We start from the raw sequence: 27477 nt of genomic DNA, 5'->3' as shown, positions 1-27477 counted from the left end.
GTATGCGCGCAATAGGAATGTATTATCAATTGAATTACTGGTACCGTGGTACGACGGCAGTTTTAAAAGAATAACACTCGAAACAAGAACTTGAGAATGTAATACCCGATGAACAACAGAACCATCATGGAGTACTCTGCCATGAATCTCAAGTTGACTCGAAAACCTCTTCGGCGTAAAAGACCGAGAGCGAGATCGATAACACCGAGAACTCCGATTTTTGCAATTGAACAGACCGTTTTAATTACGCACCAATAGTCTTTCTTGTTCGGGCACTCGTTCCACGTTTTGGTGACGAGCGCGAAAATATCTTCCTGGTCCACGGTTTCATTTCGCGTACCGTCAAAGTGTAAAATGGTGTTCAGAAATTGAGAAAGATACACGAGTATCCTCACCAAAGGACCAAACTCTGTCTCACCAATAGGTCGTTGCATCCAATCGCCAACGTATAAATCGCGTGCGCTTTTGATATTCGATTTTTTATTCCATTCGAACGACGAAGCACCGCCATTTTTCGCGACGTTCTTCGCCGATGCCGAAACTTGCGAGGCGGAGTTTTTGAGGAGCGAGACGTCGTCCAACTTTTCCAAGGGAAGCAAGTCAAATGCTGATTTGCGAAATTGTGGCACGAGCTTCCTGAGAATGCTACCCGAGGAGGATTCCTGGACGTCGCGACTGAGACGTACCAAAAGAGCAATCGTTACTTGAGGTAAACCTTCGGGACCTAAATCAAACATGATCAATTTTTGCAGTTGGTACTCGTCGTGTTGATTTTGTTGGCCTCTCATGGGCGTTCTGCCTCCTGGTGTGCCCATCATGCCAAGCTTCTTCCTCGATAGCGGGGAATTGAATAATCCAGCGTTACCCCCTAATCGGCTACTTCTATTTCTAAGAGGAGTGTGTTGTTGCGCTCCCGCGGGGGTTCTAGAACCGCCGAGCTCGTTTTCCGGCTTTAACGCCGGGGGATCCCAATATTCGAGCTGATTTTGAATGATTGGAAACATGTGATCGTACGGAGTCAACGTTTCTTGATTGTTGATGCGATTGGCAGTCGCTTTCAAAGGATCCTCGATGTATTTATTAAAGCCTTCCTCGAGAGCTTTGAGAACGAGAACCAAGTCTGGAGACTGCACGAGATTTTCAAATACTCGCGTTAAAATGAGCGCCGTGCCTTCGGGATCGCTCGGTACGAGCTTGCAACACAGTTCTAGAAAGTGTTTCATCAAGTAATGGTAAAACGGAACGTTCCCTAGAAGATGAGACATGTACTTTGAATCCTGCGGCTTGTGCGAGAAAGGAACGTTTTCTTTGCACCAAGGCATGATGTAAGTGGCCCATAAATTCGTGATCGGTTCGAGCGATTTCGTCGATTCAATCGGCCACAACATGAAAGCTTCGCGTAAAAATCTATACAACGGACGCTTCAAACCCTCTCGTGTGCGCAAAAATGCAGGAGAACTGTATTCTTTTTCTCCCAAATAAGAAACCAAAAGCGTGACGGCGTTGACTAAGTTGTCGTCCGGAGGATTGTACAAATACCTCGACCCGCTAGAGATGTCGCTTTCACTCAACCAAAACTCAATGAGAACGTTTACAATCATTTCACCTTCCGTGACAACATTACTTCCTAGTTTCTCGTTTGCATCGTCCGTTTGTCGAGGCTTGAAGAAATATTCGAGGTGCGAAATGAGCAAGTCTTGATACGGATGGTGGTTCTTTTTCATCGATGCTCCTCCACTACCGTTCAAACCAGCTGGACCACCACCACTGCCGCCGCTCCCGTTTGCACCGTTTCCACCACCAGACCTTATCGTGTGATGCAGCGCAGAATTCTTTATCGATGATAACGTTGAGTTTGACCATCCTCTCAAAGAGGATGCAGGAGTAAGTACGTCGTGCGTTTGCGCGAGTGTCGGTCTGTGCGAGTGTTGGTGTTGCTGCATGTATTGTTGTTGGTGTGAAAGCGACGACGAGCGGTGTAAGGACGACGAACCTCCCGACCTACTCGTTATGTTTCCAACTCTTTGGACAAAATACGCGTTCCAAAAGAGAAAGTAATGATACAGTCCCAAATGCACTTGAAACCGTCCGTTTTGATCCTGTTTTATTTTCCCCCTATACAACGGGTTGCGATTTAATTCCATCGCCCCTTGTTGCGTTTGCAACATTCTCTGCGTCTTGGACGGCAAGCGCTCCAACGGAAACGCGAATTGGACCAAATTATTCGAATCTGCCGAGAATATCGCCTTCATCAAAGGTCCGTCGGGACTCAAAAACTTCAACAAAAGATGCACCGTTGCTTCGTTTTCTCTCTTTTTCTTCAACAAAGTCGAGGAAGTAGACGTATGAGATGCGTTATTCGTTCCCGCAGTTCCTCCCGGTGTTGTCCCGGACGCACTGCTCGTCGCGGAATAATTCAACGCTTGCAATCGCATGTTGTACACGCTTTGTAACCATCCACTCCCGCTCTCGTCAAAGTTGAATATCTGCCACAGAAGCGTCTGATAACACGTCGAGAAAAACTCTCTCAAATTCTCTCGGTTTTCTTTCAAACATCTCTCCACGGCTTGAATCGACTCGGGCAAATAATACGAAGAAGAAGAAGAGGAGAGAAACTTGTTCAACTCCAAAGGCGTGGACACCTCCTGCGACGAGGGAGCCCCCGAAGATGATGTCTTTGTCTTTTGTCCTCCTTGTCCTCCTGCGGTCGTCGTCGTCGTCGTCGTCGCCGTTCGACCAGAGTCTTTTCGAAGAGCAGCCCCCGAAGATGACATTAATTTATTTTCGAAGCTTTCTGTGTCTGTTTTTGAAGAGTTTTCGAATTTTTCTTTGATGCCTCTCTTTCCTTTCTTTTTGTGGGAAAACTGCTGCGCTCGAAAGCGAGAATTTCAGGTTTTATATCCATCACAAACCACTCTCTCTATATATACGCGATGATGATGAGAGGCAGTAGTAATAGTAGCCAGAGAATGCGAACAACAACGATGTCGTCGATGAAGACGACGACGCGTGCGATGACGGAGAACAAACGGCATCATCCTCGCGTCGCCAACGAACGACGAAAAGGAGGACGACGAGAAAAGTCCAATTCCTTTGTGCAACGAGTGAGCATTTTAGACGATGCGGACACAGAGGAAAACGAACAGTTGGACGAACTGGTTTCCAGACGAATCAAGAAATCTCGTTCGACTGGGCGGTTAGACTTGACGGGATTGGACTTGACGGAATTTCCGATGGAAATATTCGACGTTACGAACGACGATGCGCCTTTGACGGACTTGCAAATATCAAACAACAGGATATACCACATACCGGATGAAATAGGGGATTTGCAACTGCTCGAACGATTAGGATTAGCCGGGAATAGATTGACGAAGCTACCGGAATCCGTAGGAAAATTGAAGAGATTGCAAGGATTATGGGCGCATGGAAACTTATTGAAGAGCTTACCGGAGTCCATATGCAGTTGCCAATCTTTGCGAAACCTCTCCGTCGCCGGGAACCGGATACGAAAGTTACCGGAAAATCTTTCCCAACTCGTCGCTTTGGAAGAACTGAGCGTACCTGGAAATCAACTGCTTGAATTACCAAACCTAGGAAAGATGTTTAATCTTTCCGATATCGATTTGCACGGCAATTGCATCGAAGATCTATCCGCCAACGGGAACGATTTTCAGTTTTTGAAAGCGTTGGAGACTTTCAGTTTACAAGGAAACAGGTTGAAAAGCATTCCTGGGTCGTTGGGTAATTTGAAGCGATTACGAAGCTTGAACCTTGCGGAGAACAGAATTCAACAAGTGCCGGAAGAGTTGAGGAATTTACCAGTTCTCACGTCCGTGTGGTTGTACTCGAACGATTTGCGTTCCCTACCGAAAGAACTTCAAAAATCCCAATCTTTGCGACAGTTGTGGATTGAAAACAACGAAAATTTAGATAAAAGTGAACTCGAAGCGTTTATTCAAAACATGAAAGATGCGAGAATGCTGAAGACTTTAGGAATAGATACAGAGCAAGCTCGAAAAATAGGCGGTGGTTTCGAAAATATGAGCGCAATTACCGTCGCGGAAGTTCCGAATCGAAGCGATAACGCGGGGTATTTTAAACTCGTGAAATGGGATGGTAATAGATCAGCTTTAGATGATTCCAAAAGAGCCCCTGTCTTGATCGTATCATTTGGTAGCGCGCCAGGAGTGCCTAACTGGGGCGGTTTGTTGAAGAAATTGCGGAAAAGAGTTGGGGAAAGCGAAGGAAAGAGCTACGACGTCTTGTACGTCTGCGACGTGGAAAGAAGTTGGTACGCGGGGAACAAAATGACTGGAAACGTTGAAGACGAAGTGAGTAAACGGAGCAAACGATTAGAAGATATATGCTCGAAATATTCGAAAGTTTTATATCTCGGCGACTCGATGGGTGCGACTGCATCTTTAGCGTTCGCCGAGCACGCGACGAGAGTTTTAGCGTTTTGCCCTCAAGTAGATTTATTCGCCGCGAGTATTCGACCATCGAGGAGTGCAAATTGGATGCGACAATATAAGACGCTCTTACTTCAAGGAGCGCTGAAGAGCGGAGCAGATATCACTATTCACACCGGAAGTTGGACACACGACGTCGATCAAGCTTCGATTGTAGTTTATGCTTCAGAAAAACAAGCAGAGGATGCGGCTACAAAAAGAAAGAAAAGAATAAAGACGAAGATGCATCCGGTGAACAATCACAGACTCGCGCTCGTCCTTTCCGACGGCGACGAACTCGTTAATATCGTTAAAGAAGCTTTCGAAACAGAATATGTGAATGCTATCGCCAGCGGTTCCGGCATGGAAAAAAATTCAGCGGCGACTTTAAAGTTATTAGGACTCGCTTAAAGAAGAAGGAGAAGAAGAAGAAGGAAGATTTTATGTATTATTAGATTTGCGCGTTGTACGTAGTAAACTAGAGATTCTATTTCGTTTTGCTATTTATATTGCCTAATGATGTTCCCGAGCGAAACTGGAGCTAAATCTATTGCAGTTTCATTATCCCTATTGACTAACTCTTTTCTAGCGCCCGAGGCGAGTAATGACAAGCAGCACTCTTTCTTATTGAACATTGCCGCCAACATTAAAAGGGTGAATCCGTGCCCGTCACGATAATTCGGATCGACTTGTCCGCTACTCATAATAGTTTCTAAAGATGCAACATCGCCAAGTTTGATCGCTTCGCGTGCCTCGAGGCCATCAAAAGTGCGCTGTTGTTGTTGTTGTTGTTGTTGTTGTTGTGATTCCAAAGTAACCGGATTTTCGCTCGATGTTGTTGTTGTCGTTGCTGGTGATGTCAACATTGATGTCATTCCCATTGGACTACTCCCATTTTTATCTTCACTCGCTGGAGTAAACTTTAGTGGACTCGGCGACGCGGCTATGGTCTTGTGAAGCGCCGCGCTCGAAAGGTGAAACTCTTCCAACGATTTTTGTTGCGAACGCGAGCTACTCGTTACTATCGGCGTCTCTTCCTCCCACGAATCGTAGCCATCAAAGCCGTTGCTCCTTCTTCCCTGAGCCGTGGTATCGTAGTTCCCACTTGCTTTACCGTTGCTTTTATTACCAGTGCTACCATTCTTCCCGTTCTTACCACCCTTCGGTATCGTCCAGTTCGTATCTCCCGCGTTTTCCAATATCTGCAAGGCACCAATGAAGGACGAGACTTCTGGCAAAGCATTCAACGTCCTGTCGTTCATGATTGTGTTCAAAATCTGTTCGAAAGCTGCTCTTCTCTCTTCTAAGTGTTGCGGAGAGACGATTAATACTTTCGGAGGAAACGGAGGTAATCGTGCACCTTTCGTCGAAGAGAAGGCGTGCAACTCTCGAAACTGAGAGAATCTTCGAAAACACGCGAACGGTGAAGATGCTCTTTGACTTTTATACTCTTTTTCCATCGCGCGATATTGTACTTCATCATCACCATCTTCGTTGTTCTCATCCAAAGAGACGATTTCAGTCTTCACGGGATAGAACTGTACGATTTTGTTGTTCACCGACTTTGCCACTGGCTCGGAAACCTTCACCTCAAACAACATCTTCTTCTTCTTTTCTTCAAAAGTCAGTTGAGTTTTTTGTGATGTTTTTCTTCTTGCGCGAATTTCACAACGTACTCTTCAAACAATTTACTCACAACCTTTACTGACTGCCGCACGCATAAAACTCTATCTCGTTCGATGAAACCCCGAAGAAGAAAATGCTGAAAGGAGAAGAACACCACACTCTGAACGCTTTGAGTTACTGCGCGTTCTTCGCGCAGTTCTTTGGGTATTTCATTCTGAGCGGTTTAATTGAAGTGTGGTTCTACAGAAAGCAAAGCCAACAGGAACGCTCGTGGAAGATACAACCTAACGGACGGAACAAATGGCCTGGGATTAAACAAAGTCATAAAAACAACAGCTTCTTTGTACTTTCTATTCCTTTGCTGGATTTCTTCTTCTCGAGCGCAGGAGCAACGACAACAGCATCAACAACGCAGAGGCACTCGAAACACAAGACGTTTGCAACTCTGAATTTAGTCGTTTCAAGTCTCTTCGCTTTGGTGGTTACAGAGCTCACCGTGCGGGGAAAGTCGAGCTTGAAAGAATCCACGATTATGAGTACCGATACGAGCGCGTGTGAAATAGGTATCGGCTTGTTCTATGCGCTGCTGTTACAGTCGACGTTGGAATATCCTTGGCACCGATTGATGCACTACAAATATTTTTATACGCGGATGCACAAATACCATCACGAATACAAAAGCCCGGTGGTATACTGCGACTTGTTCATTCACCCTTTGGAGGCTATCGGGTATTATTGTATTTTATATTCGCCGGCGTTTGTGGTGAAAAACTTACCGAAAGAGTCGTTCTTGTTGTACATGGCGATAGTAGGTGTATTTGGCGTTCTCGACCATTCGGGGGTGGATTTTCGCTTTCCTTGGTTTCTCTTCTCCTACGAAGCGAGGTTTCATGACTTGCATCATAAACATTTCAACGTCAACTACGCGTTCCCGTTCCAATGGCCGGACCGAATTTTTGGTACCCTCAAAAAAGTAGAGAAGTGAAAGTCGTACTTAGTCTATTTAGTCGTATAGTTTTTAGTTAACGCGTTAGATTTGTCTTCTTGTGTCACCCTTCTAAAAAACTCTCCTTTTTTTGCTCTTCTTTCTCTCAAGTGGACCTCAACTCTCTCCATATCATTCTTCTTCTGCTTGAAATTAATCTCTCTCTTTAGAGTAGTATCACACACGCCTGGGGACGAAGTGAAGTCACGCGCACACACAAACAGAGAACGGAAAAGTACTTCAACAAAAAGACTCTCAACAACAACGACACGTTTCTTTCGTTGGTGAAAAGTAAACAACAACAGAGAAAAGAAAGCGAGAGCGAATTGGAGGAGCGTCTGAATTTCAAACGTCTTTCTGTCCCCCCATTCTCTCTCTCTCTCTCTTCTCCCAACAAAATGACGAGCACGACGCCAAACAACAACAACAACAACAACAATAAAAACAACATGGCTTTGCAAATGATGCAAGCGTTTCGAAACACGCCTTCCATGGACTTGAACCATCTCTCGAGAGGCGAAGCCGAGCAATTAAACAGACGGTGTTTAGCGTTGGAGATGGAATGCGAGGAACTTCGTTTGGACGTGGAGGAGTTGTTGGAAGAGAAGAAAGATTGGGAAGAAATGGAAGAGACGCTCGATCGAGAGTGCGCGAAAGCGGACGAGGAGTTCAAAGAGAAGAGAAAAGAGTGGCTGAAAACGAGAGAGGAACTGGAGAGAATGAAGAAGAGTCACGAGCACGAGAGAACGCGGAGGAAAGAGCTGGAAGACGAGATGCGTTCGTTGGAGTCAAACGACTACGAAGTCACGAAAATGTCGCGAAGAAACGCGCAGTTGGAGAAGAATCTCGAAGAGATTTCGCATCAAGTGGAAGCGTTGGAGAGCGCAAATACCAAAGCAAAGAAAGAGATGAAGAAGTTGGAGAACGAACTCTCGGATTTGGAAGAAGCTTTGGAGGAGAAAACGGCGGAAGCGGAGGCGCTCGAGGCGGAGAAGAAAAAGCTGAAAAAATTGAACGACGAGCAACGACCGGCTTTGGAAACTGCAAAACGTAAGATGAACGACTTTGCGAAAGAACTCGGGTACAAAGAAGAACAAATCGTGAAATTGGAAACGCAGCTGGAAGATAAGAGCAAAGAGTTGAAGCAAGAGGCGTTTTTGCGCAAGGAGCAAACGAACCTGTTGAACGGCGTACAAAAAGACATCCTTGCGAAACAAGACGAAATTCATAAACAGGATGTGCAAATCCAAAAGCTCGAGGCGGATAAACTTCACAAGTTGAAGCAAGCTGGGACAGAGTTCGAGAAAGAGTTGAATCTTCGCGAGGCAGAGGTGGGGAAAAAAGAGAAGTTAGCGGAGAAACTCCAAGCGCGCGTGGACGAAGTGGAGGAAAAGCACAAGAAAGCACTCAGCGATTTCGCCGCGAAAGAACGAGATTTTATCGCGAAAGAGAAGGCGCTGAAAGAGGAATTCGCAAAGAAAGAAAAACAAAGCTCGCAAACCGCGAAAGAACGAGAAAAAGATGTTGGGGAGGCGACGAAGAAGATATCGGCGCGAGAAAAGGAGCTCGAAGCCAAGGAAAAGACGATGGCGAAAGAGCTCGAGAAGAAGAAAGCAGAGTTGGAGAAATTGGTCAAGGAAGACATTGCCAAAAATGAGAAAGAATACGCGCAAAAAGCAAAGACACTGGAGAGCGAGAGCGAAAAGCTCACGGCGAGAGAGAAAGAGCTCGTGACGAAGGAGAAAAACTTGGAAAAGGAGCTTTTGAAGAAGAACGCCGAGTTGGAGAAATCGCTGCACGAGAAAATCGGAAAGAAAGAGAAAGAGACTTCGAACACGGCGAAAACTTTAGAGAAAGAAAGAGAGGAAATGACGAAGAGTTTAGCCGTTCGAGAAAAAGAGCTCGAGTCAAAGTATTTAGCGAAAGAGAAAGAGCTCGAGTCAAAATATTTAGCGAAAGAGAAGATCGATGCGAAAGAGCTGGCGCGAAAAGAAAAAGAGTTTGCAAAGAAACAGGCGGAGTTAGAACAACGCTTGGAATATGAAGCAGATCAACGTTTGCAGGAAGCAGCGGAGAAGGAGTCTGAGCTTAACGCGAGGGAGAAAGAGCTCTCGCGAGAGATTGCGGCGAAAGAGAAAGAGCACATGCGTAAGTTGGCCGCTCAAGACAAAGCGAGTTCACAAGCTGCCGCGGAGAAAGAGCGAGAAATTGCAGAAAAAGAAAAGGAAGTCCAAAGAAAGTTGCAGGCGAGAGAGAAGGAAGCCGCTGAAAAAATAGCTGCCAAAGAGAAAGCTGCTGAACAGAAGGAACGTAAACTTCGCGAAAAGGAGGAAGACGCGAAGAAAAAGTTGGAAGAGAAGGAGAAGAAAACGGCAGAAAAATTAGCGGCGCAACATAGAGAAGCGTGTGAAGCCGTCGAGCTCGAAAAGCGCGCGTTGACTGAGAAGGAGAAAGAGCTCGAAAAGGAAAAAGCAAAACTACGAAAGAGTTCCGGACCGGTTTCGCCAACATTTTTCTCATCGCTTTTATCGCCTTCGAGGAAAGCAACACCGCCAACCGCCAAGAAAGAATCAACAACGCCGGCGATTAGTCCAACGACGTCGATGAAGAAGACACCGAAAAATAGGAGCCATGTCGATGCCGTGGACGCCAAGAAAGCCAAGGTGGAAAACAACGCCTCCGCTACCATGGGAGCGGGCTTTTTGCAAAGCGTAAAGAAAGCCACGAGTGCTGGTGTGCTTGGTGTCGGGCAATACGCTCACTCTTGTTTGAAACCGTTGATTGGAGGCTCGCACGAAGAGTTTTCACCGCCGGAAGCCGCCGCTCCGAAGTCGGCTTCGAAGGAAAAAAGTGTAGTAAAAAAGTCCACCGCGGCAAAAGTGGCAAAGAAACCGTTTGAAGAGAACAAGTCGCCGCTGAGTCGAGCGATGAAAAGATTAGAAGATACCAACAGTGCTCCTCTCTCCGAAGTTGAGAAAGAGAAAGATGTTCCTTCGCTCAAGCGTCGCGCATCCATGGAACTTCCTATTCCAACTTCTGCTTTAAAGAAAACGCCTCCTCCTTCTACGGCCAAGACACAAAGACGCAAATCGCGGGTCTGGGGAAACGACGACTCGAACGTAGCGGCCGCAAAGGCAGTAGCTCTGGCGACAGCGCAACCGTCGCCAAAGAAAGTTATCGACCCCAGAACAAAAGAAGAAGATGCCCCAGAGCCGAAGAAGCGTGGTCGCAAACCCAAAGCGAAAGCAGTGGAGAAAACGGTCCCGGTCAAGAAAACGACGACAACGAAAAAGCCAAAAGCGGCGGTAGCGGCGAAGAAGGCGACAGCAACGAAAACAACAAAAACAGCAGTAACAACAAAAGTAGCGAAAAAGCCAAAAGCGGCCACGGCAAAGAAGAAGAGCGCGGCGACTCCCGTGAAAGCGACTAGAAAATCTTCCCGCACGCGAAAGTAATTTCGCGTGCAAAAATATAACACACAAATCAACATTTTAAATCTATTCTACATTGTACAACCGATTCCTTTCAATTATCATCTTTTCTTCCATGGAATCTGTTTCTTTCTACCGACGGGATCTGCGCCTAACGCAACTTTTACTGCCTCTGCGAGAGTGTTACACTTGATGATCTCCATGCCTTGTTTTCTTCCAGCTTCTTCGTTAGCTCCAGTAAAGGGCATGAGCACTCGTTTGAAACCCATCGTCGCGGCTTCTGCGATGCGTCTTTCTGCTTGCATAACGGGCCGCAATTCTCCTCCCAAACCAACTTCGCCAAAAAAACACATATCAGACGGCAACGGCCTTTCTAGAAAGGAAGAAGCGATCGCCATGGCTACCGCAACATCGGTCGAGGGATCGTCTAGTTTCAAACCACCCACGACGTTCACGAAAATATCGTTGCGTTGAACTCTCCTTCCTAAAACAAATTTTGCTAGCACAGCGAGAAGTAGCTGCATGCGCTCAAACTTCAAGCCGACTGCCGTACGCACGGCCGGCGCAACCATGCCACCACCCGAGTTATTGCCCTCTTCATCGTCGTAAGTCGACGATCTATCGTTACATAACGCTTGAACTTCCAGCATGAATGGTCGAGATCCTTGTAAAGTAACAGTCGGGGCCGCGCTAACGTCGTCAGAAATAATACGTTCACCCAAGAAGAGAGCGGATGGCGACGGCACCGGGACCAAACCTTGATCGGCCATTTGGAAGACGCCAACTTCGTCTGTGCTACCGTACCTATTCTTATGCCCGCGCAAAATACGCACGGCTCTGTCGGCGTCACCTTCTAAGTACAGAACTACATCTACGATGTGTTCGAGAACTCTAGGACCGGCGATATCTCCGGATTTGGTCACGTGACCAACTATGAACACGGGCATGCCAGACGTTTTCGCGGCGTGTAGCAACGCCGTCGCGCACTCCCTAACTTGGCTCACCGATCCAGGAGACCCGGTAGCATCTTCTAAAAATACAGTCTGAATTGAATCGACGACTAACGCCGACGGTTCTAATCGGTTCACGGCATCTAAGATATTTTCTAAACGCGTCGCGGAATATAAATACACGCCGTCCTGATTAATCTCCATGCGTTCAGCTCTCGACGCAACTTGTTCAACGGATTCTTCGCCGCTCGCGTACAAAACGCCACCTCCAGAGAACAGAGCTTCCACTTCCTCCATGGATTCCTCTCCCGCTTCGGATTCCTCGCTCGTCTTCGTCGCTTTCTTTACTTTTTTCGCCGTCTCGGTCGCTTCTTTTCCGAGAAGTCCCGCCAACTGCAATAAAATTGTACTCTTCCCGACGCCTGGGTCACCGCCGACTAATACTAAACCACCTGGCACGACGCCGCCACCTAAAACGCGTTCAATTTCCGAACCCAACGTCCCCGGCAAAGGTACTCGACGCATATTCTTCGAGTTTTTCGATTCCGGTTTCAATACTTCCTTCAATGCGCGCGGCGCGTTCGAGTCCGAAACCCACCCATTACCGACCGTGCTTTTCCTGTTACTATTTCTTTTGAAAATCAAAGACGAGGACGATTTCAGTTCCCTGTCGGTGTTGTTCGATTGTGCGCGTTGCGCCGCCGCCGCGCCGGCTCCGCCTCCAGATTTTCCTTTATTCGACCCCCCGTTCGCGTTTGAAATCGGTTCTCGAAAGACTTTCATGGAGTCCCACGCTTTACACCCGGGGCATTGGCCGTACCACTGCGAGTAATCTTCGCCGCAATCTTGGCACAAATATCGTTGTTTCGTCTTCCCCGCGGACGTGGAGGATCCCCCTCCTAGCGCGGCTGTTGTCGATGTCGAGACGTGATTTTTGTTTCCCAAACGAATGTGTTTTGTGTGTTGCGGCATTCGAATCATTCTGTTGCAGAACAAGCCTCCGCTTGTCCGCCCTTTGAGGAGGAACGACGACGATAAAAAAGAAGAAGAAGAAGAACGAGTGGATATCATCGCTTTTCTGTTGTTATAATTATTAGTAGTGTTTCTACTGCTTCTGCCGATGATACATCTTCGCAACAGGAAGGTGCTTTGATGCGCGACTGCTCTAAACGCCATTTTTGTGAACAAACTTTTGGCGGGAAGTCGTTTTAAATACTTATTTCAAAACATATAAATTTTCGATACTCGTTCTCATCTAACCACCACCACCACCACTACTACCTTCGTCCAACTCTTTCTTCTTCTTTGTCTTCTTCTTTTTCTGTGATTACCATCCGTACGAGTGCGGCCATCTGTTCGAGGGTCTTTTCTTTGTCTTTTGATCGGACATTAAAACCTTCGGGAACTTGAACATAGTTCTCGCGCGTTCCTTCTCTTCCTTGGCGTATTTACTTTTGAACGCGTCAATCATCCACTCGACTTCCTCGATTTCCTCGTGGTTCGGATCGATCGATTTTGCGGTTTGTAAATCTTTCTTTGCCTCGGTAAAATTCGCTCTGTACACGTGCGCTCGAGCTCTTCTCGTGTACAGCTTGAAATTTCCCGGCGGTTCCGGCCAAACCTCCTCGGCTTTATTTAAACGCTCGATCGCTTCTCCGTAATCCTTCATCCCGATGCACGCCGACGCGATGTTCATTAAACAGAGCGACTTGTTTTGCTCGATTTCAAATTGGCCCATTTGCCTGTCCGCGGCTTTGATGAGATTCATAATCGACAAAGCTTGTTCGTACTTCTCCTTCGCCTCTTCAAAATTTTTCTTCGCGTACTGCAAGTTACCTTCGTGTCGTAACGTGCACTGTTCGTTCAAAGCGCCGACTAAATCTTTCGATTCGACGTTGACTTTCCGATTGACTTTCTTATCGAACTGCTCGTGCCCTTCCGCGTTTGGGTTTTTCAAGTACTCGATCATGCGATATTGCAACTCCTCTTCGTCGACGTAGCCGTTATCGACGAGATCTTTCGCATGTTGAAGCATTTCAATCACGCGAGGATTTTTCGCCCACTTCCCGAAATCACCTTGTTCGTCGTTACAAAACGTCTGGATAATTCTCCTCAAGAACTTGTGTTCCATAAAAGGCGCTATGTTTTGTTGCGCCTCGTAATCAGATTCCAACACTTTTTCTCGAAATCCACACGCCTCGATGCGATGTCCGACTCTTTCCGCTCTCCTGACTTCTTTCCTCTGATGTTCCTGAACTTTCTCTTTGTTTTCCGGTTTCATGCAAAACTGTTTGAACTGTTCCGCGAACGCGTCTTGGTCGCCTCCCATGCCTCCACCCATGCTCCCTCCTCCTCCTCCGCCACCTTCCCCGGGGTTGCCCATGATGTCCATTATTATTATATGATTTTATTACTAAAGCGGTTCATAAAAACGAAGCGTTACTGACTGACGAAAAAGACGAAAAAAAAGCGCGCGAACACAAAAAAAAGAAGGAAAATTTTAGGCTTTAGAATTCATCAGAAGAACAAAAAACTCGTGAAATAAGTGTCTCATCACTCTCATCATCTCGCCTCGTCATATCTTTCAACTTCTCCCAAACACGAAGACAGACACGACGACGTGCATTTGGTGTAAAGAATAATAAACAAGAAGAAGAGAGAATAATAATAATAATAATAATGTTTGCTGCACTCGGTACGAATAATACGTTGGGAACAACTGTCGTCTCCTCCTCGTCTGCCTCCTCTTCCAACATCAAGAGAAGAAGAAGCAACGTGAAATGCGCAGCTTCGTCGTCAGAGCGTCGTCATCGATCGGATAAAGTACAAAACAATTTCAATGAAAAGAAACAACAGACGAGAAGAGAGGTGATGAAATTCGCCGCGCTCGCGCCGGCGTTGTTTTCTGCCTTACCGGCCGTGGCTATTTTACAAGGGAACGACGAGGAAGACGAAGCGTTCTTGGCCAAGGCGAAAGCGAACAGAAACGCGAAATTACAGGACGAGAGAAGCAAGCAGGCGAAATACGCGGGCGAGAAACTCGGTCGATCGACCGGCGACGTCGCGGCGTTGCAACTCGCGGTTTATAAAATCTCAAAGGCGGGTAGTTTAATCGATCAAGACTCGATTTATGGCGCTGGAGCGGAGTTGGAGTCTGGGAATTGGGAGAAAGAGTTGGCCAAGTCTGAGTTTGGAACGGATGCGTTGACCTCGACGGTGGGAGCGTTGAAGAAAGCGTGCGCATCGGGCGATGCGAACGGGGCGAAGAAAGCGTACGTCTCTACCGCGAGCGCTTTGAAGGAAGCTGCAAACGCAGCAGGAGTCGCGGCCCAGTTAAAGAAACTTTAATAAGAGAGAAGAGGAATAAAAAAATATAAATTAAGTGCTCAGTTGTAATCACGTCGTATAAAAATCGTATATTTATCATCGCGCGTCGTTAAAACGGTTCGGATTCGAAGAACTCGTTCGCCTCCTTCGCTTTCACGAACTTCACGAGAGAGGAATATTTACCCATCAAAGGCTTAATGATCCCCCAAACCGGTTTAAACACGAACGGCGCTTCCACCAACAACACTTGCGAAATACGTTTCGGATAGTAATCGAATATGCACGAGATGAAAAACTTTGTAAAGTCGATGTCGGCGTTCTTCATGGAAAATCCTCTCAAATCGTACACGCACATCACCGTTTCTTGCTCGAAACCTTCGTTTTTCAGCTCCTCCAACCCTTCGTCCAACAGTTTTACGCACAATTTCTGCGTATCTTCCAACACTCTCGTCGCGACTTCGTGCTTTATCAACGTCACCAACACCACCGGTCTCCCCAAAACGTCTCTCTCTTTCATCAACACCGCTTTCCCCGTTTTCCCTTCCTCAATCACCGACGGTGCGTTTAAACTTTCCTTGGAGAAGTTCTCCTCTCTCCAGGTTTGGTATTTCACTATTTTTTTCAGCGCCGCTTCGCCGTCCAACTTTCGGTCTCGAACGAACCAGTCCACGATATCGTTCTCGACTCCAGAGATTTCCTCCGAGTGATTCGCTCTCAACTGTTCTCTCACTTTAATCACTTCTTCTTTCTCGAATTCGGCTAAAACTAACCCAGATTCTTTGGCTTTCTCTATGGATTCGCTGGACGCAGCGGCGTGAATAATTTGTTGTTGGTGTCGTCGTCGTCTTTGTAATGTTGTTGTTGTTGTTGTTGTTGTTCTCGAGGAGGAAGAGGAGGAAGAGGAGGAGGTAAATCCTCGTCGGGACGAGATACTTCCTCCCATCGTCATCACGGATGACGAAGAGGACGATGTCATCATTGCAGCCATTCTTTACCAATTATAATTATACTATTTTAAAAGCACTAATAATAAAACACCCAAGTTTCCTTCTGTTTTCAACGCGCGCCGTAATCGTCGTCGTCGAGTGGAGAGAGAGAGAGAGAGAGTTTACTTTGGAAAATGCGTTTTCGATTTGAAGAAGAATATTTATACACGAGAAATAAAGATATCTTGAGGAGGAGGAGAACAGGAGATATCAGATTTGGTTTTATTTAACACAGAAGACGACGAGACAAATTTTTAACTCACGGACAACTTCTTGGTCTGTCAACTGTTCAACCATCGATCGACTTCGGCGTCTTCATCATCATCATCATCATCATCATCATCATCCTCTTTTCCTTTTTCAGCGTTATTATTATTGTTAACAACAGTATCATCATCATCATCATCTTCTTCTTCTTGATCGTCGTAAAAACTATCGTCGCTTACCACGCTACTGCTCGCGCTCTCTCGGCAAAAGCTATCCTCGTCTTCGGCGTCGACGCTATTCGTGACGAACGAGAAATCGAGCTTCGGGACTGGATATCCCGGCGACATGACTCTGGGCGTTAACGTTCGTCCCCAACTGATTTCTTCGACCGGGAGACCGTAAAATTGGGAGGTTTTTGGTAATGGTGTCCATTGATTGTCTTCTTCATCATCATCTTCTTCTTCGCTTTCGTTTTTATCTTCGGACGCCGAGGAAGCAGACGAAGCAGCGGCTTCGCGAAACCTCGCCGCTATTTCTTTCAACTCGTTCGGTTTGATTTCATTTCGAAACACACGAGAAATTATCTTACCGAGCTGCGTAACGTCAGCTCGTAGCTCTGCGATTGTTTTCATCGCGTTCGCGTTCTCTCTTTTTGCGTTTGATCTCTCTAACTTTTCTATTCGTAGAGAGTCTTCGAGCGTTCGTATTTTCGTCGGGGTATTCTCCGCGCATACCAGGCACTTTACATCCTTTTCATCCTCGGCATTAGTATTATCGTTAAATATAACGTCGCGTATGAGTTCCAGACGCCCTCGAAAGAGGTTAGATTTTTGAACGACGTCGTCGAATGCCTCTTTGCACAGCGTTCGTTTCCGTCCCGGCGACGCGTTCGTTTCTTCGATTTTTTTCTTCAACTGTTTTTCCAACTCGAGCTCGCTCGTCCCTATCGTTTCCTGTCGTTGTTTTTCTGTACCATTTTGACGCCCAAAAACAGTCGACGTTGTCATTGTTGTCGTCCTCGTCATCTTTCTCCCGCCGGCGGCGGTTGAAGTTGAAGTCACCAGAAGAGAAGAAGAAGGTGTCTTCGTCCTCGCCGGTCCTCCTCGAACGAGTACGCTTTGGTCGCCGCGTTTTCGTCCTTGCGCCGCCGTCGCGGTTGGCGGATACTTCGCCAACACCGGCGGTTCTCTCGGCTTGAGCCTAGGGGCTATCGGTGGTGCCGTTTCTCTGCCGTTTGTACTCCTTTGCTTCGTTGTTGTTACTTCTCGCTTGGTTTGAGACGGTGGTGGTGGTGGTAGTCTCGCTCCGCCGCAGAAACGGGACACAAGGTGTTGTTTTGGTGGGCCGAGACTGTCGTTTTTTTTCTGTCGAGGAGGCACTCCTATCGTCGATTGCGCGCGTTGCGGAGGTTGAAACTGATGTCGTGTCTTCGTCGTCGTCGTCGTTTTATTATTACTCGTAGTATTGTTGTTGTTGTTCGTCGACATGAGCGCGCGCATCGCGCGTTCTCTCGACCCGCGCGTTTGGTTTTCGTGCAAGGAAAGACTCGTTTTTGACCGACCCGGAGGCGTTTTAGGAGGAAGAGTATTCAGCTGACTTTTTCTTTTCTCAAAAGTCTTTGGCTTTATCGTCGTCGCGCGCGATGCCGGACGCCGATGATACGGTGGTGGTGGTATTCGATGTTCTCCTCCTCTTCCTCCTCCTCGTTCTTTTCGCGCGTTCGTGTTGGTCGAAGAAGAGGAAGGAGAAGAAGAGGAAGACGAAGACGGTGGTCGTCCCCACATGTGAGTGATATTATTTTTGTTTGAAAAATGAAGGAATTTTTTTTGTCTTTCTTGTTTTTTGCCTTTTTGCCAGTCTGCTTGTTTTCGCGTATTTTTTGCTCCGCTGAGTGTGTGATTTCACTCACCAAAAAAAAAGAGGAGAGATGAAAAAAATTCGAGTTTCACACACACAACAAAACTCTTCTTCGTACCTGTAAAACCTGTAACGCGATGTCAACAACAACAACAACAGCGACCGCATCGTCGTTCTGTTCGACTTCCTCCTCTTTCGCGTCGTCGTCGTCGTCGTCGTCGTCGAAAAGTCTACAAAAAATCTCCTCCGTACCGAAGAAGAGAGGGAGCGTTTTGAGTAAGATTAGTTCTAGGACGAGAGCCGAATCGTCGTCGTCGTCGTCACCATCATCTTCATCTTCTTCTTCTTCGAACAACAACAACGAGTTTTTGAAAGCGCAAGGATTAGATGCTGGTAACGATGCGAAAGAGGCCTTCTCTAAATTCGCTCAAGAAGGAGGGTTCCCGGTTTGGTTGCCGGAAGTTGTCAACGGACGAGTCTGTATGGTTGGACTCAGCGTTGGCGCCACGGTGGAAGTCACCGAGCACGTGTCGTTGCTCGAACAAGTCCCGCATAGTTTAGTTCAATTGGCTCTACTCGGGGGTTCTATCATATATGCGTCTACAAAACCGTTCGAGTTTAATCCTCAAAACGGATACAACGCAAACCCGCAAAGCTTAGAAGGGATTAGAGATACGCCCGGGATGCTCGTCGTCGAAAAGTGCAATTTTACGCCCAAGGTTGAAATGGCGCACGGTAGAATCGCGATGACTGCGTTTACGTTACTTTGCTTGATTGAATTAATCTCTGGGAAACCGTTTTTTGGTTAATGCGAGTGTACCTGTACGACATTTACGTGCTACTAGTATTACACATGTTAAAAGCTAAAACTCGATACTTGCGCGTAACGCAATCGACAAGCCACGCTCGCTAAGTTATTCTTCTTCTTCTTCGTCCTCTCGCTCTCTCTTCTTTCCACCAGAAGAAAGAAGACTGCCGTACACTCCAGACGGAACGGACGTTTTTGGTTCATCATCATCACCTTCCTCTTCTTCATCATCAAAACCTAAATCAATCTCTTCTGGATTCTTTGGAACGTCGTCCCGATCACCGCCAACCACATGCGATTTCACGAATCCAGCAATCGGAGCCGCGTTTCTATTCTCCAACTCTTCTCTCTCGAGCAGTTTCATCAAGTCTTCTTCTTCTTCGCCTTCTTTTCCTCCTCCTCCTCCGGCTTGTGGTTCCAAAGCATCGGCTGGTACTTCCACGACAGACATGTTGAAGTGCATTTGCGAAAACGAAGCCGCGACGGATCTCTTCACACGCAACATATCGCGAAACGTATCTTCGTTGCCATTCTTGACTTCGAAGTCGTTCCATTGACCCCAAAAGGTACCATCTTGCGCAGGATTTGAGAACTGACTCGCGTGAGTGTATAAAGCTCTCGCTCGGTCGATTTCACCGAGAGAAACCTCCAGTTCAGCGTACTTAACGCAGATGATTTTGGTCGAGTTATCATCCAAACGATTCTTCTTCTTCTTTTTCTTTGTCGTACCGTTGTCGTCGTCGTCGTCATCGTCGTCTTCGATGATTTTCTCGTAGATTGATCGAACTTTACCGACGCCGAAGAAGTCCATCGCGCGCTTGACGTAAATATCCAACACCTCAATCTTATCACTCGCAGATTTCATCTTTGTCAAAGCTTGGTCATAAATGTCCATCGCGCGTTTGGAGAGACCGAACTGCTCCTCCAACTTTGCGTATTCTAAAAAGAACTCTTTGCAATCCTTTGGCGGCGCTTGCTCGCAGCACTGCTCGAATAAATCTCTCGCGCGCTCGACTTTTTTATCTTGAAATCGATCAACAAACTGCGTCAAATACGCGCGCCAAATATCAATAGAATGCGGAAATTTGAACAGGTTCACCCCGCGCTCATACACGTGAAACGAATCCTCAAAGAATTTCGATTCTTGAAGCATAGCCGCGTAGTTTAGAATGATTTGCGGAGTAGCTATGCGAAGATCGAGTATCCTTTCGTACACAATTCTCGCGTTTTCCGGCGAAATCGATTCTTCCAAGTCGCAATAAAACATCCACAGCTTGATCGATTTGTGCACTTTTTCTTGCACGAGAAGAGCGTCGTACTCTCCTTTTGTGGTATTTGACGCGTTATTTATTCTTTTTTCTTTGTTGTGATTCACGAAAAGCACTCTTTTCATGAGCGTCAACGCTTGCTTGAAATTTTTATTGCGTAATTCAAACTCGGCGTATTCGCACCAAATCGTCGCGAGTTCGTCTACGCTCTTGAAGTTTGGCGATTTCGTCGCCTTTTCGAAAATAACTCTCGCGTTGTCCAAGTCGCCGTGCACTTCGTAAAATTTTGCAAAGTCTATCCACACTTGCGAAATCGATCCGATCGATGCTTTCGCGTCAACGGTTTGAATGGCTAAAGAATACGTGGACACGATTTCTTTCGACGAGGAAGAAGACAAGAGCGAAATGCGTTTTAACCATTCGTGCACGTTGTGCGGGTTTTGTCGCAACATCACGCTCGACAAAAGAATCGGTCGACGTTCCATCAAGTGTTCTAAACGTGCTAATCGCAGCTCAATCTCATCGTTTTCTTCTTCTTCTTCTTCTTCTTCTTGCATCATTTTTGAACTCAACACGTTTTCTTCAAAGGCGGCGTAGGCGTCGAAAATGAGCGAAAAATCTCTCACCGTCATTACGGACTCTAATCCTTCTTCGTAAATGTCTCTCGCCTTTTCGAACAAACCTCTCCTGATGTAATAATCCGCTAACGATGCCCAGAGCTTACCGACTTCGTCCGTAAACTTTTTAATCGCCGTTCTGAGAATGGCCGAGACGTTAATTTTTTTTCCATCTTCGGTGTTGTTGACAGAAGTATTATTAACATTCTTGGTGATCAAATCGCAAAGTTCGAGCCACATTTGATGTTTGGATTTATTCAACAATGAGACAAAGGTCTCGTCGTTTAAGATTTCAACCAGTCTTTGACTACTTTCCGCGACGCGTCCCCGATTCTTGAGAAACGAAATGTACTCCTCCACGTGTTGAGGTTCGAACTGTACATACCGCCGATAGACTCTACACGCCGTTTCGATTGGGATCTTGTCTGAACTTCTAATAAACGGTAAATAAAGAGAGGACCAAAATTTTGAATGTTCCGTGATATCTAACGATTGCAACGCTCGATCGCACGCGCGTCTCGTTTTCGTCACCGAACACTGATCTTGCCACAGCGATTTTATGTACAGCTCCCAAATTTCAAAGTCTCCGGGACTTTCCATGTTTGCTATGCATCTCTCAAACACCAAGTTCAATTTATTGTATTGCTGTTCTAATTCTTCATCTAAAGGAGAGGTTAAAGTGGAAGCTGTTTTCAAAGCGTTCATTCTCCATCGTAAATATCTCAACCACAAGTTTCTCGATTTTGGATTCGCTTTGACGGCTCGCTCGTGAATTGTCAGAAGCTTTGTTGATGATGAATTTGTTGTTGATACTAAGAACTGAATGTACTTATCCCAAACGTCTTCAACGTACGGGTTTTGGAGCACGTTCTCTTCGAATATTAAGTCTTGGTCGGTGATTTCGTTATCCATCTTTATCAGAGACGATACCATCAAACTTTGTTTTGATGAACTTGTGACGTTCTTGATTTGATGTTCTGTAAAAAGAAGAGTTTGGAAAACGGCAGTACGTTTTCTTTGCTAAAAATTTATGCAAAACAACATTCAAACACGGCCGCTGTAAAACAAAAAAAGAAGAAGAAAAAAGAGGTGCGCGTCTTGCGGGTAAATGCAATCGACAAGCCACGCTCGCTGAGGCCGAGCAAGCCCGGTTCCTCAGCCCTCCAGAAAAATTTGGTTAAACTAATACGATGGTAAACATCGTAATTAAAGGTTTAACTTTAATAGAACAGATACTACACTTGATCAAAGCTTAATTGCTTGGAAAAGTAAAATTCTTTCCATTACTGTGCGGTATATAAACATTCCAAATGTCGAATGTAAAAAAACATTAGAACTGTTGTATTTTTGGATACGAACATAACTACACACTTGAAAAAACTTAAACACACATACCTCCGCCGGGCAGATTTTTTTCAACATCTTTGCGCTCGGGGTACTACTCATAGACATGACCATTAGGGATCTTGAGTAATTGCTGATTGAAAACAAAATCATCCGAACTTCGATCGTCGCAAGACGTTCGAGAATTTTTGTAAGTGCTTCTACAAAGCACTTTTATCCTCCTCCGATTGAAAAGAACACGCGGTCTGTGTAAAACAGAATGAGAAGAGAGAGAACCGCGCGTTTTTTGGCGGGTTGGAAATTTGAAAGAAATTGATTGAAGCCTTTGAAATGAGACAGCGGACGCTGCTGTAGTAGTAAAAGGCGACTACAGCTTTGCAAGCACTGCCTCGGGCCTGCCGAAAGAACATTCGCTTTTTTAGACTAATGAAAAAGCAAAACAACAAGTGAAAACTTGATGTTATAAAATTAGATAGAGATGTATCAATATGTTTTCGAATGAAACTCTTTCTAGAAACTAGTCTGCGAAGGAAGCTTTTTTTTCTTCACTTACCTGCGAATCCTCCACTGATAACAAGAAATCAGTGAGGGACCGCCGATGCCGAGTCCTTGCATTTCGACTCGGCGAAGCGGTTCTTGCGCAATGCGCAAGATTCGATAATTTTTTCAAGGGGTTCTGCGGCACGCCGCGAACCCACTTTCCTCTTTCCGAACATTCACACGCGGTCTTTGTGTTTTGGTTTTGTACTTAACCAAATACCAAATTGGGTGAAAATCGTATCGTTATAATAAAACAACAACAACAATAGCAAACAAACAACGCGAATAAAAGAAGAAGAATAAAAACGACGATGGTATCATCATCATCTTCGTCGTCGTCTTCGTCGTCGTCTGCTACATGTTAATAATATATACACAAGAAACTATGATGATGTCAAAGCCTTGTTGTTGTTGGAATTCAATTCAGAAGCCGTCAACTTCTTTCGCCGGCGGAGCGGTTAGAAAAAAAACATCATCATCGTCATCATCATCATTCGCAAAAGAACAAAGAAGAAGTTTAAGAAGTTTAAGTCGTCGTCGTATGAGCACACGTAGTAGTTACGATAACGATTACGAGGATATTGATAATTCTTACGAGGATGATGATGATTACGATGCTTACGATGATGACGAAGAAAAGGGGGGTTCAATTGATTCAGAAGAAGAAACAAATGTTAAAAAGTTCAACCTGGCGCTGGCTTTCGACGACGATGATGACGATGAGGTTGCAAAACGCTTTCTCGTCTCTTCTATTTATAGGATGGCTTCTGAAGAGAATTTATATACCGGCACACTCATTAACGAAGTATACGTTTTGAAATCAATCGATGATAAAATAAGAATCAAATCAGAATTCAAGACAGTAGTGTTAGACTTTCGCCGTCGCCGTCGACGAACCGGCGGCGGTTGCGGTGATAGTGATGATGATGATGACGATGATGTGAAGTACGTCAAAGTATTTCACGATGATGATGGTGATGATAATACATTGGTCGGTAAAAAAGGAAAACTTGTATCCCTTCTGCCACCATCATCTGATACTACATCTCCATCAAAAACAAATCCATCGATAACAAAGTTGTTAAAACTAATAACGGTCAACGTTTTGCAAAACAGAAATTTAGTCAAGACGGGACCGCACGATTTTTTAGCCTATCATTTATTCGCGTCTTCTTTGGGCGCTTTCAAGAAAAGGAGCGGCGCTTTAGACGCGCGACGAAAGATTAGAGAGGGATACGTGCGGTTATGTTTGTCGCAAAACGCCGAAAATGATTCAAAAGAAAATACTATAAACTATTATATTTTCTTCAACCTGTCGTCGCAAACGTCCAAGTGGAACGCGTTGCAAGCGTACGAGTCTTTCAGATTGAAAAATAACAATAATAATATCAAAGTAATACCCGTGGCTTTAGTGTACGGTGAAAACAATGAAGAGAACGAAACAATCGACCGTTCTAGTTTTGTCTGGATATTCAACAACAGAAACCATATGCATGATTTTTACCAGTGCGTGTACGCAGACTCTGGATGGCGAGAAGCGGAAACTCTTATATTTGCGAAAAAGAACAACAAAAACACGTGGCCGGAGAGGTTCCGTAAAGATTTACTGCTCGAGTTCCCGAAAAGGAGAGAAAAAGAAGATCTGGAAAGAACAACTCCTTCAGTCATCACCGTCGCTGCGTTTGCGCAAGGGGTGGCAAAGTCGTCAATCGTGTTCATAGCTCCAAACATGTCGGAGAAAAACAACAACCACAAAAACGATTGCACTTTACGAAAGCTCTTTCAATCCGCGGGAATTACGTTTACCGGAACGTCTGCCGCTTTTGCCACGAGAGCCGCCGACAGAGTGTTTCTTTCGAGCGCCTTGAATAATTCGAAAGTTAAAATTCCAGGCGTCATGGGAATACCGAAGAAAGTCATCTTACAATCCGCGCTCACGGTCATGGCTGAAGAATACGTCGAAAAAAACGAGTTTTTATCCTCAGTCTCAAACATTCAACGCGCCGTCCGAACCTACGCCGAGGCTTCAAAAGAGTTGAATTGCGCAGAGTTGTGCATCAAGAGTCAATTTTATGAACAGAACTCGTCAAAAATAACTCGGATTCGAAGCGCAAAGGATTTAGAAACGTTCGCGTACGAATGCAGGAGAAACCGTCGTTTCTCGTCGAATAACAACATCCAAAATAATTTCATTCTCGAGCCGTTCGTGGAGACTGGGAAAGTGGTTGATTTTCAATTCGTTCAAAGAGAAGAGTCCTCGTCCGAATCACGTTGGCTTAAAATTTACGTCGGCGGTATCGGACCCGAAGGTAAAATGAAAGCTTTAGATCCCGCGTGTCCCGTTGGTGTACCCGAAGGAAGAAGAAAAGGAAAAACGCACGCGTATTTAGATTGCGTCAAGGATGGAAAAACAAAAAAGTTGTTGTTCGATGAGAAGAAAATTGAAAGCGTCGTGAAACCTAGAATAGAACGGGTTTTAAATCTTACTGGCATTTCTGGCGTCGCCATGTTGCGCTGTTTCGTCAACGTAGATTCTGGAGAGTTGATTGTCGAAGACGTGGATCATTCTCCGGATATGACGGAAAGAAACGGAACGTTTTACCATCAAGCGCTGAGATATTTCCATCGCGAAGAGCGCGACAACGATTTGTACGGAAAAGATGAAAGAAGTATAAACAGCAGCAGCAGCAGCAGCATTAGTACAAACGACGGCGAAGACGACGTCAAAAACGACGAAAAAAGCATCGAAGCAATAGACGAAATAGCGATTAAAAAAGGATTAGAGAATACGAGTTTCTTCACGCGTCTGATAGCGATAGCAATGTTTAAATAAAATGCGCGGCGTGCCATAGATTTAATATTTGGATAGGTACAAACGAAAACAATTTTCCCCTACATGACCGTCAAAACGTTGTTCGCATCAAATCCTTCGCCACTCGAGGGCCACTCTCGAGCCAATCGCCATTCGCCGTCGACTTTGAATTTAACGAGATACGTTCCCGGCGGTAATCTCGCTTCGCCCGTAAACGTGCTACTCCCGCCTTCCACGAAACTCGGGTATAATTGAATTCCTCTCGTCCACCCATCGAAATCACCCATCATGATCACATCCGAAGCGATGCCGTGATATTCAACTGGCACAGTTCGAACGACAGTTGAATCTATCTCTTTTGCATTCTTCGTTAACGTCGACTCTACGAGTTGTAAACGATTGACAAATTTTTCGAGCTTTTGCTCGCCCCGCGCTCGTCGCGTCGGGTCGTCGCCGCTTTTAGCAATGTCATTCTGCGCGTCTCGAATGAGACGTAACAGCTCGCCAGACTCTTTCGCTGCGCCGTATAACAACTCGTTCGCTCTTTTCAAATCATCGTCGCGAGTTAAAAGCGTTTTCTCGAGATACTTTGCAAACGCGTTTGAAGACGCGACGCGTTCGTTCAATCGAGTTCTCAGCGTCAACATTTGATCGTACAAGCGTCGCTGCGACCCGCCTCCGAAATTGTTCGTGTTGTCCACGTCTGCGTTGTTGGCTACTCCTTTTTTCTTTTCCTCTTCTTCTTTTTCTTCTCGTTCGATCGCGGCTAATCGCGATACCGGTGTCGACGACGACGACTTTGACGACGACGACGACGAGGAAGAAGAAGCCGCTTTCCCTTTCTTCTTCCTCAACTCCAAGTTCGCCTGTTTCATCTCTTCCAACGATTTCTTCAGCTCTTGCACTCGCGAGGACGATTTCTCCTCGTTTTCATCGTCGTCGTCGTCGTCGTCAGAAGAAGACGACGAGGACATCTTCACATCTAAAGCTTTCAACTTGGCTTCCGCTTGTGCCGCGAGTTCCTCTGCGCGTTCCACCGCCATCGACGCTTCTTCCACGCGGTCGTCGAAATCGGTATTACTATTGCTGTTGTTGCTACTACTACTACTCGACGACGACGATAAAGCGTTCGTTTTGCTCCTCGCGTTCTCATTTCTTCCTCTTTGTCTTTGTCTTCTCCTTTGGAACTCCTCCTCGTCGTCGTTTAAGAAAGAAGAGGACTGGGAGATTAATGCGCTCTTCTTCTTTTCTCGTCGTCCAATTCTTCGCGACATCGCGAGGGAGAAGAAGTTCTTCCTGCCACCGCCAAAAGAAGAAGAAGAAGACCAAGAAGAATCAGAGTTTTGGGAGGAATAAAAACGAGAAGACAAAGATTTTGGTGGTGGTGTTAAAGCCGTTTTGGTCGTCGATATCGTCGTAAAAGTCATCCTCTCTCTCTGTCGTTTTTATGCTGTGGTTCTTTGAGATGTGTGTGATAAAAAATGAACACGTTTTTTTTTTCTCTTTTTTTTCTTCGCGAGATTGTTTTTGTTTTTTTCTCTTTCTCTTTCTCTTTCTCGTTTCTCTCACCCATTCTCGGCTGCGAAAAATCGATTTTCTTTCATAAAAAAAAGCACAGAGAACAACAGTTCAAATCGAGACATTATTTTCCTCCACCTCTTCTTCATCAGGTTTTTCATTATTGCATACAACACACATACCACGCAATATAATAAGAACAACAACAAATCAATACACTACCATGGCGTCGAAGAAGCTGGCGCAAACGATCGCGCACTCGTCGAAAGAAGGGACGACGACGACAACGAAGAACGTCATCTCACAAACTTTGAAAAAAGTAGCCCCGTGGAAAATTACCGGCCCAGCGTCGGACCCGGAGTGGCAAAACGTCCCGGTTTCTGCGGAGGATTATCGCGCGAGAGCGCCGGCGTCGTTCCCGCACGAGAACGTCAAGATACCAAACTCGGAACCCGATCGCGTGTTTAACGTTCGATATTACCCGAGGGATGCGAGGAGAGCGTTTGAACCGGTTTTACACGGTCGCGAGAAGGTGAAGACAACGTATACATTATCACCGACCGAGAACGTCTTGGCTGCGAAAGAATGGGACGAGCGTTTGGGAAACGACATCAAGCGCATCGATCCGAGAGATTTCTTCCCGGGGAGGAGAGATACGTCGCAAGATTACGCGTTAAAATCGAGCGGGTATCGCGCGGTGCCGCTGTTGGAAAACCCCGGAGGCGGGTACACGCAACTGTGATGAGATAG

The 27477-nt window shown here is 45.9% G+C and overlaps 15 protein-coding genes across 15 annotated transcripts; 7 read left to right on the top strand and 8 right to left on the bottom strand.

Annotated features, from left to right (window-relative positions):
- Positions 1-62: 62 nt before the first annotated feature.
- Bathy08g00940 (predicted protein) lies at positions 63-2774 on the bottom strand (the record flags this gene model as incomplete). Its single annotated transcript, XM_007511687.1, has 1 exon — positions 63-2774. One exon carries the CDS (start codon positions 2772-2774, stop codon positions 63-65), a length of 2712 nt encoding a protein of 903 aa, XP_007511749.1.
- A 210-nt stretch (positions 2775-2984) lies between these two features.
- Positions 2985-4862, top strand: Bathy08g00930 (predicted protein; the record flags this gene model as incomplete). The annotated part of the gene is made up of 1 exon (XM_007511485.1): positions 2985-4862. The coding sequence occupies one exon, from the start codon at positions 2985-2987 to the stop codon at positions 4860-4862; it is 1878 nt and encodes a 625-aa protein (XP_007511547.1).
- Positions 4863-4951: 89 nt separating this feature from the next.
- Bathy08g00920 (predicted protein) lies at positions 4952-6052 on the bottom strand (the record flags this gene model as incomplete). The annotated part of the gene is made up of 1 exon (XM_007511618.1): positions 4952-6052. One exon carries the CDS (start codon positions 6050-6052, stop codon positions 4952-4954), a length of 1101 nt encoding a protein of 366 aa, XP_007511680.1.
- A 158-nt stretch (positions 6053-6210) lies between these two features.
- On the top strand, positions 6211-7062 carry Bathy08g00910 (predicted protein; the record flags this gene model as incomplete). The annotated part of the gene is made up of 1 exon (XM_007511631.1): positions 6211-7062. One exon carries the CDS (start codon positions 6211-6213, stop codon positions 7060-7062), a length of 852 nt encoding a protein of 283 aa, XP_007511693.1.
- A 398-nt stretch (positions 7063-7460) lies between these two features.
- Positions 7461-10517, top strand: Bathy08g00900 (hypothetical protein SBI_01908; the record flags this gene model as incomplete). The annotated part of the gene is made up of 1 exon (XM_007511755.1): positions 7461-10517. One exon carries the CDS (start codon positions 7461-7463, stop codon positions 10515-10517), a length of 3057 nt encoding a protein of 1018 aa, XP_007511817.1.
- Positions 10518-10594: 77 nt separating this feature from the next.
- On the bottom strand, positions 10595-12619 carry Bathy08g00890 (DNA repair protein RadA; the record flags this gene model as incomplete). The annotated part of the gene is made up of 1 exon (XM_007511595.1): positions 10595-12619. The coding sequence occupies one exon, from the start codon at positions 12617-12619 to the stop codon at positions 10595-10597; it is 2025 nt and encodes a 674-aa protein (XP_007511657.1).
- Positions 12620-12770: 151 nt separating this feature from the next.
- On the bottom strand, positions 12771-13835 carry Bathy08g00880 (hypothetical protein; the record flags this gene model as incomplete). Its single annotated transcript, XM_007511539.1, has 1 exon — positions 12771-13835. The coding sequence occupies one exon, from the start codon at positions 13833-13835 to the stop codon at positions 12771-12773; it is 1065 nt and encodes a 354-aa protein (XP_007511601.1).
- A 287-nt stretch (positions 13836-14122) lies between these two features.
- Positions 14123-14791, top strand: Bathy08g00870 (predicted protein; the record flags this gene model as incomplete). Its single annotated transcript, XM_007511649.1, has 1 exon — positions 14123-14791. One exon carries the CDS (start codon positions 14123-14125, stop codon positions 14789-14791), a length of 669 nt encoding a protein of 222 aa, XP_007511711.1.
- An 88-nt stretch (positions 14792-14879) lies between these two features.
- Positions 14880-15758, bottom strand: Bathy08g00860 (predicted protein; the record flags this gene model as incomplete). Its single annotated transcript, XM_007511724.1, has 1 exon — positions 14880-15758. The coding sequence occupies one exon, from the start codon at positions 15756-15758 to the stop codon at positions 14880-14882; it is 879 nt and encodes a 292-aa protein (XP_007511786.1).
- Positions 15759-16037: 279 nt separating this feature from the next.
- Bathy08g00850 (unknown protein) lies at positions 16038-17462 on the bottom strand (the record flags this gene model as incomplete). The annotated part of the gene is made up of 1 exon (XM_007511623.1): positions 16038-17462. One exon carries the CDS (start codon positions 17460-17462, stop codon positions 16038-16040), a length of 1425 nt encoding a protein of 474 aa, XP_007511685.1.
- A 495-nt stretch (positions 17463-17957) lies between these two features.
- On the top strand, positions 17958-18629 carry Bathy08g00840 (unnamed protein product; the record flags this gene model as incomplete). Its single annotated transcript, XM_007511394.1, has 1 exon — positions 17958-18629. One exon carries the CDS (start codon positions 17958-17960, stop codon positions 18627-18629), a length of 672 nt encoding a protein of 223 aa, XP_007511456.1.
- A 105-nt stretch (positions 18630-18734) lies between these two features.
- Bathy08g00830 (predicted protein) lies at positions 18735-21425 on the bottom strand (the record flags this gene model as incomplete). The annotated part of the gene is made up of 1 exon (XM_007511652.1): positions 18735-21425. One exon carries the CDS (start codon positions 21423-21425, stop codon positions 18735-18737), a length of 2691 nt encoding a protein of 896 aa, XP_007511714.1.
- Positions 21426-22938: 1513 nt separating this feature from the next.
- On the top strand, positions 22939-25230 carry Bathy08g00820 (the record flags this gene model as incomplete). The annotated part of the gene is made up of 1 exon (XM_007511295.1): positions 22939-25230. One exon carries the CDS (start codon positions 22939-22941, stop codon positions 25228-25230), a length of 2292 nt encoding a protein of 763 aa, XP_007511357.1.
- Positions 25231-25289: 59 nt separating this feature from the next.
- Bathy08g00810 (predicted protein) lies at positions 25290-26483 on the bottom strand (the record flags this gene model as incomplete). Its single annotated transcript, XM_007511657.1, has 1 exon — positions 25290-26483. One exon carries the CDS (start codon positions 26481-26483, stop codon positions 25290-25292), a length of 1194 nt encoding a protein of 397 aa, XP_007511719.1.
- A 467-nt stretch (positions 26484-26950) lies between these two features.
- Bathy08g00800 (predicted protein) lies at positions 26951-27469 on the top strand (the record flags this gene model as incomplete). The annotated part of the gene is made up of 1 exon (XM_007511503.1): positions 26951-27469. One exon carries the CDS (start codon positions 26951-26953, stop codon positions 27467-27469), a length of 519 nt encoding a protein of 172 aa, XP_007511565.1.
- Between the last annotated feature and the right edge of the window lie 8 nt (positions 27470-27477).

Source organism: Bathycoccus prasinos (genome assembly GCF_002220235.1).
Source record: "Bathycoccus prasinos genomic : Chromosome_8".
NCBI classification, from domain to species: domain Eukaryota; kingdom Viridiplantae; phylum Chlorophyta; class Mamiellophyceae; order Mamiellales; family Bathycoccaceae; genus Bathycoccus; species Bathycoccus prasinos.
Note: the sequence above shows the minus strand (reverse complement) of the source record. Positions and strands in the feature narration are given on the sequence as shown.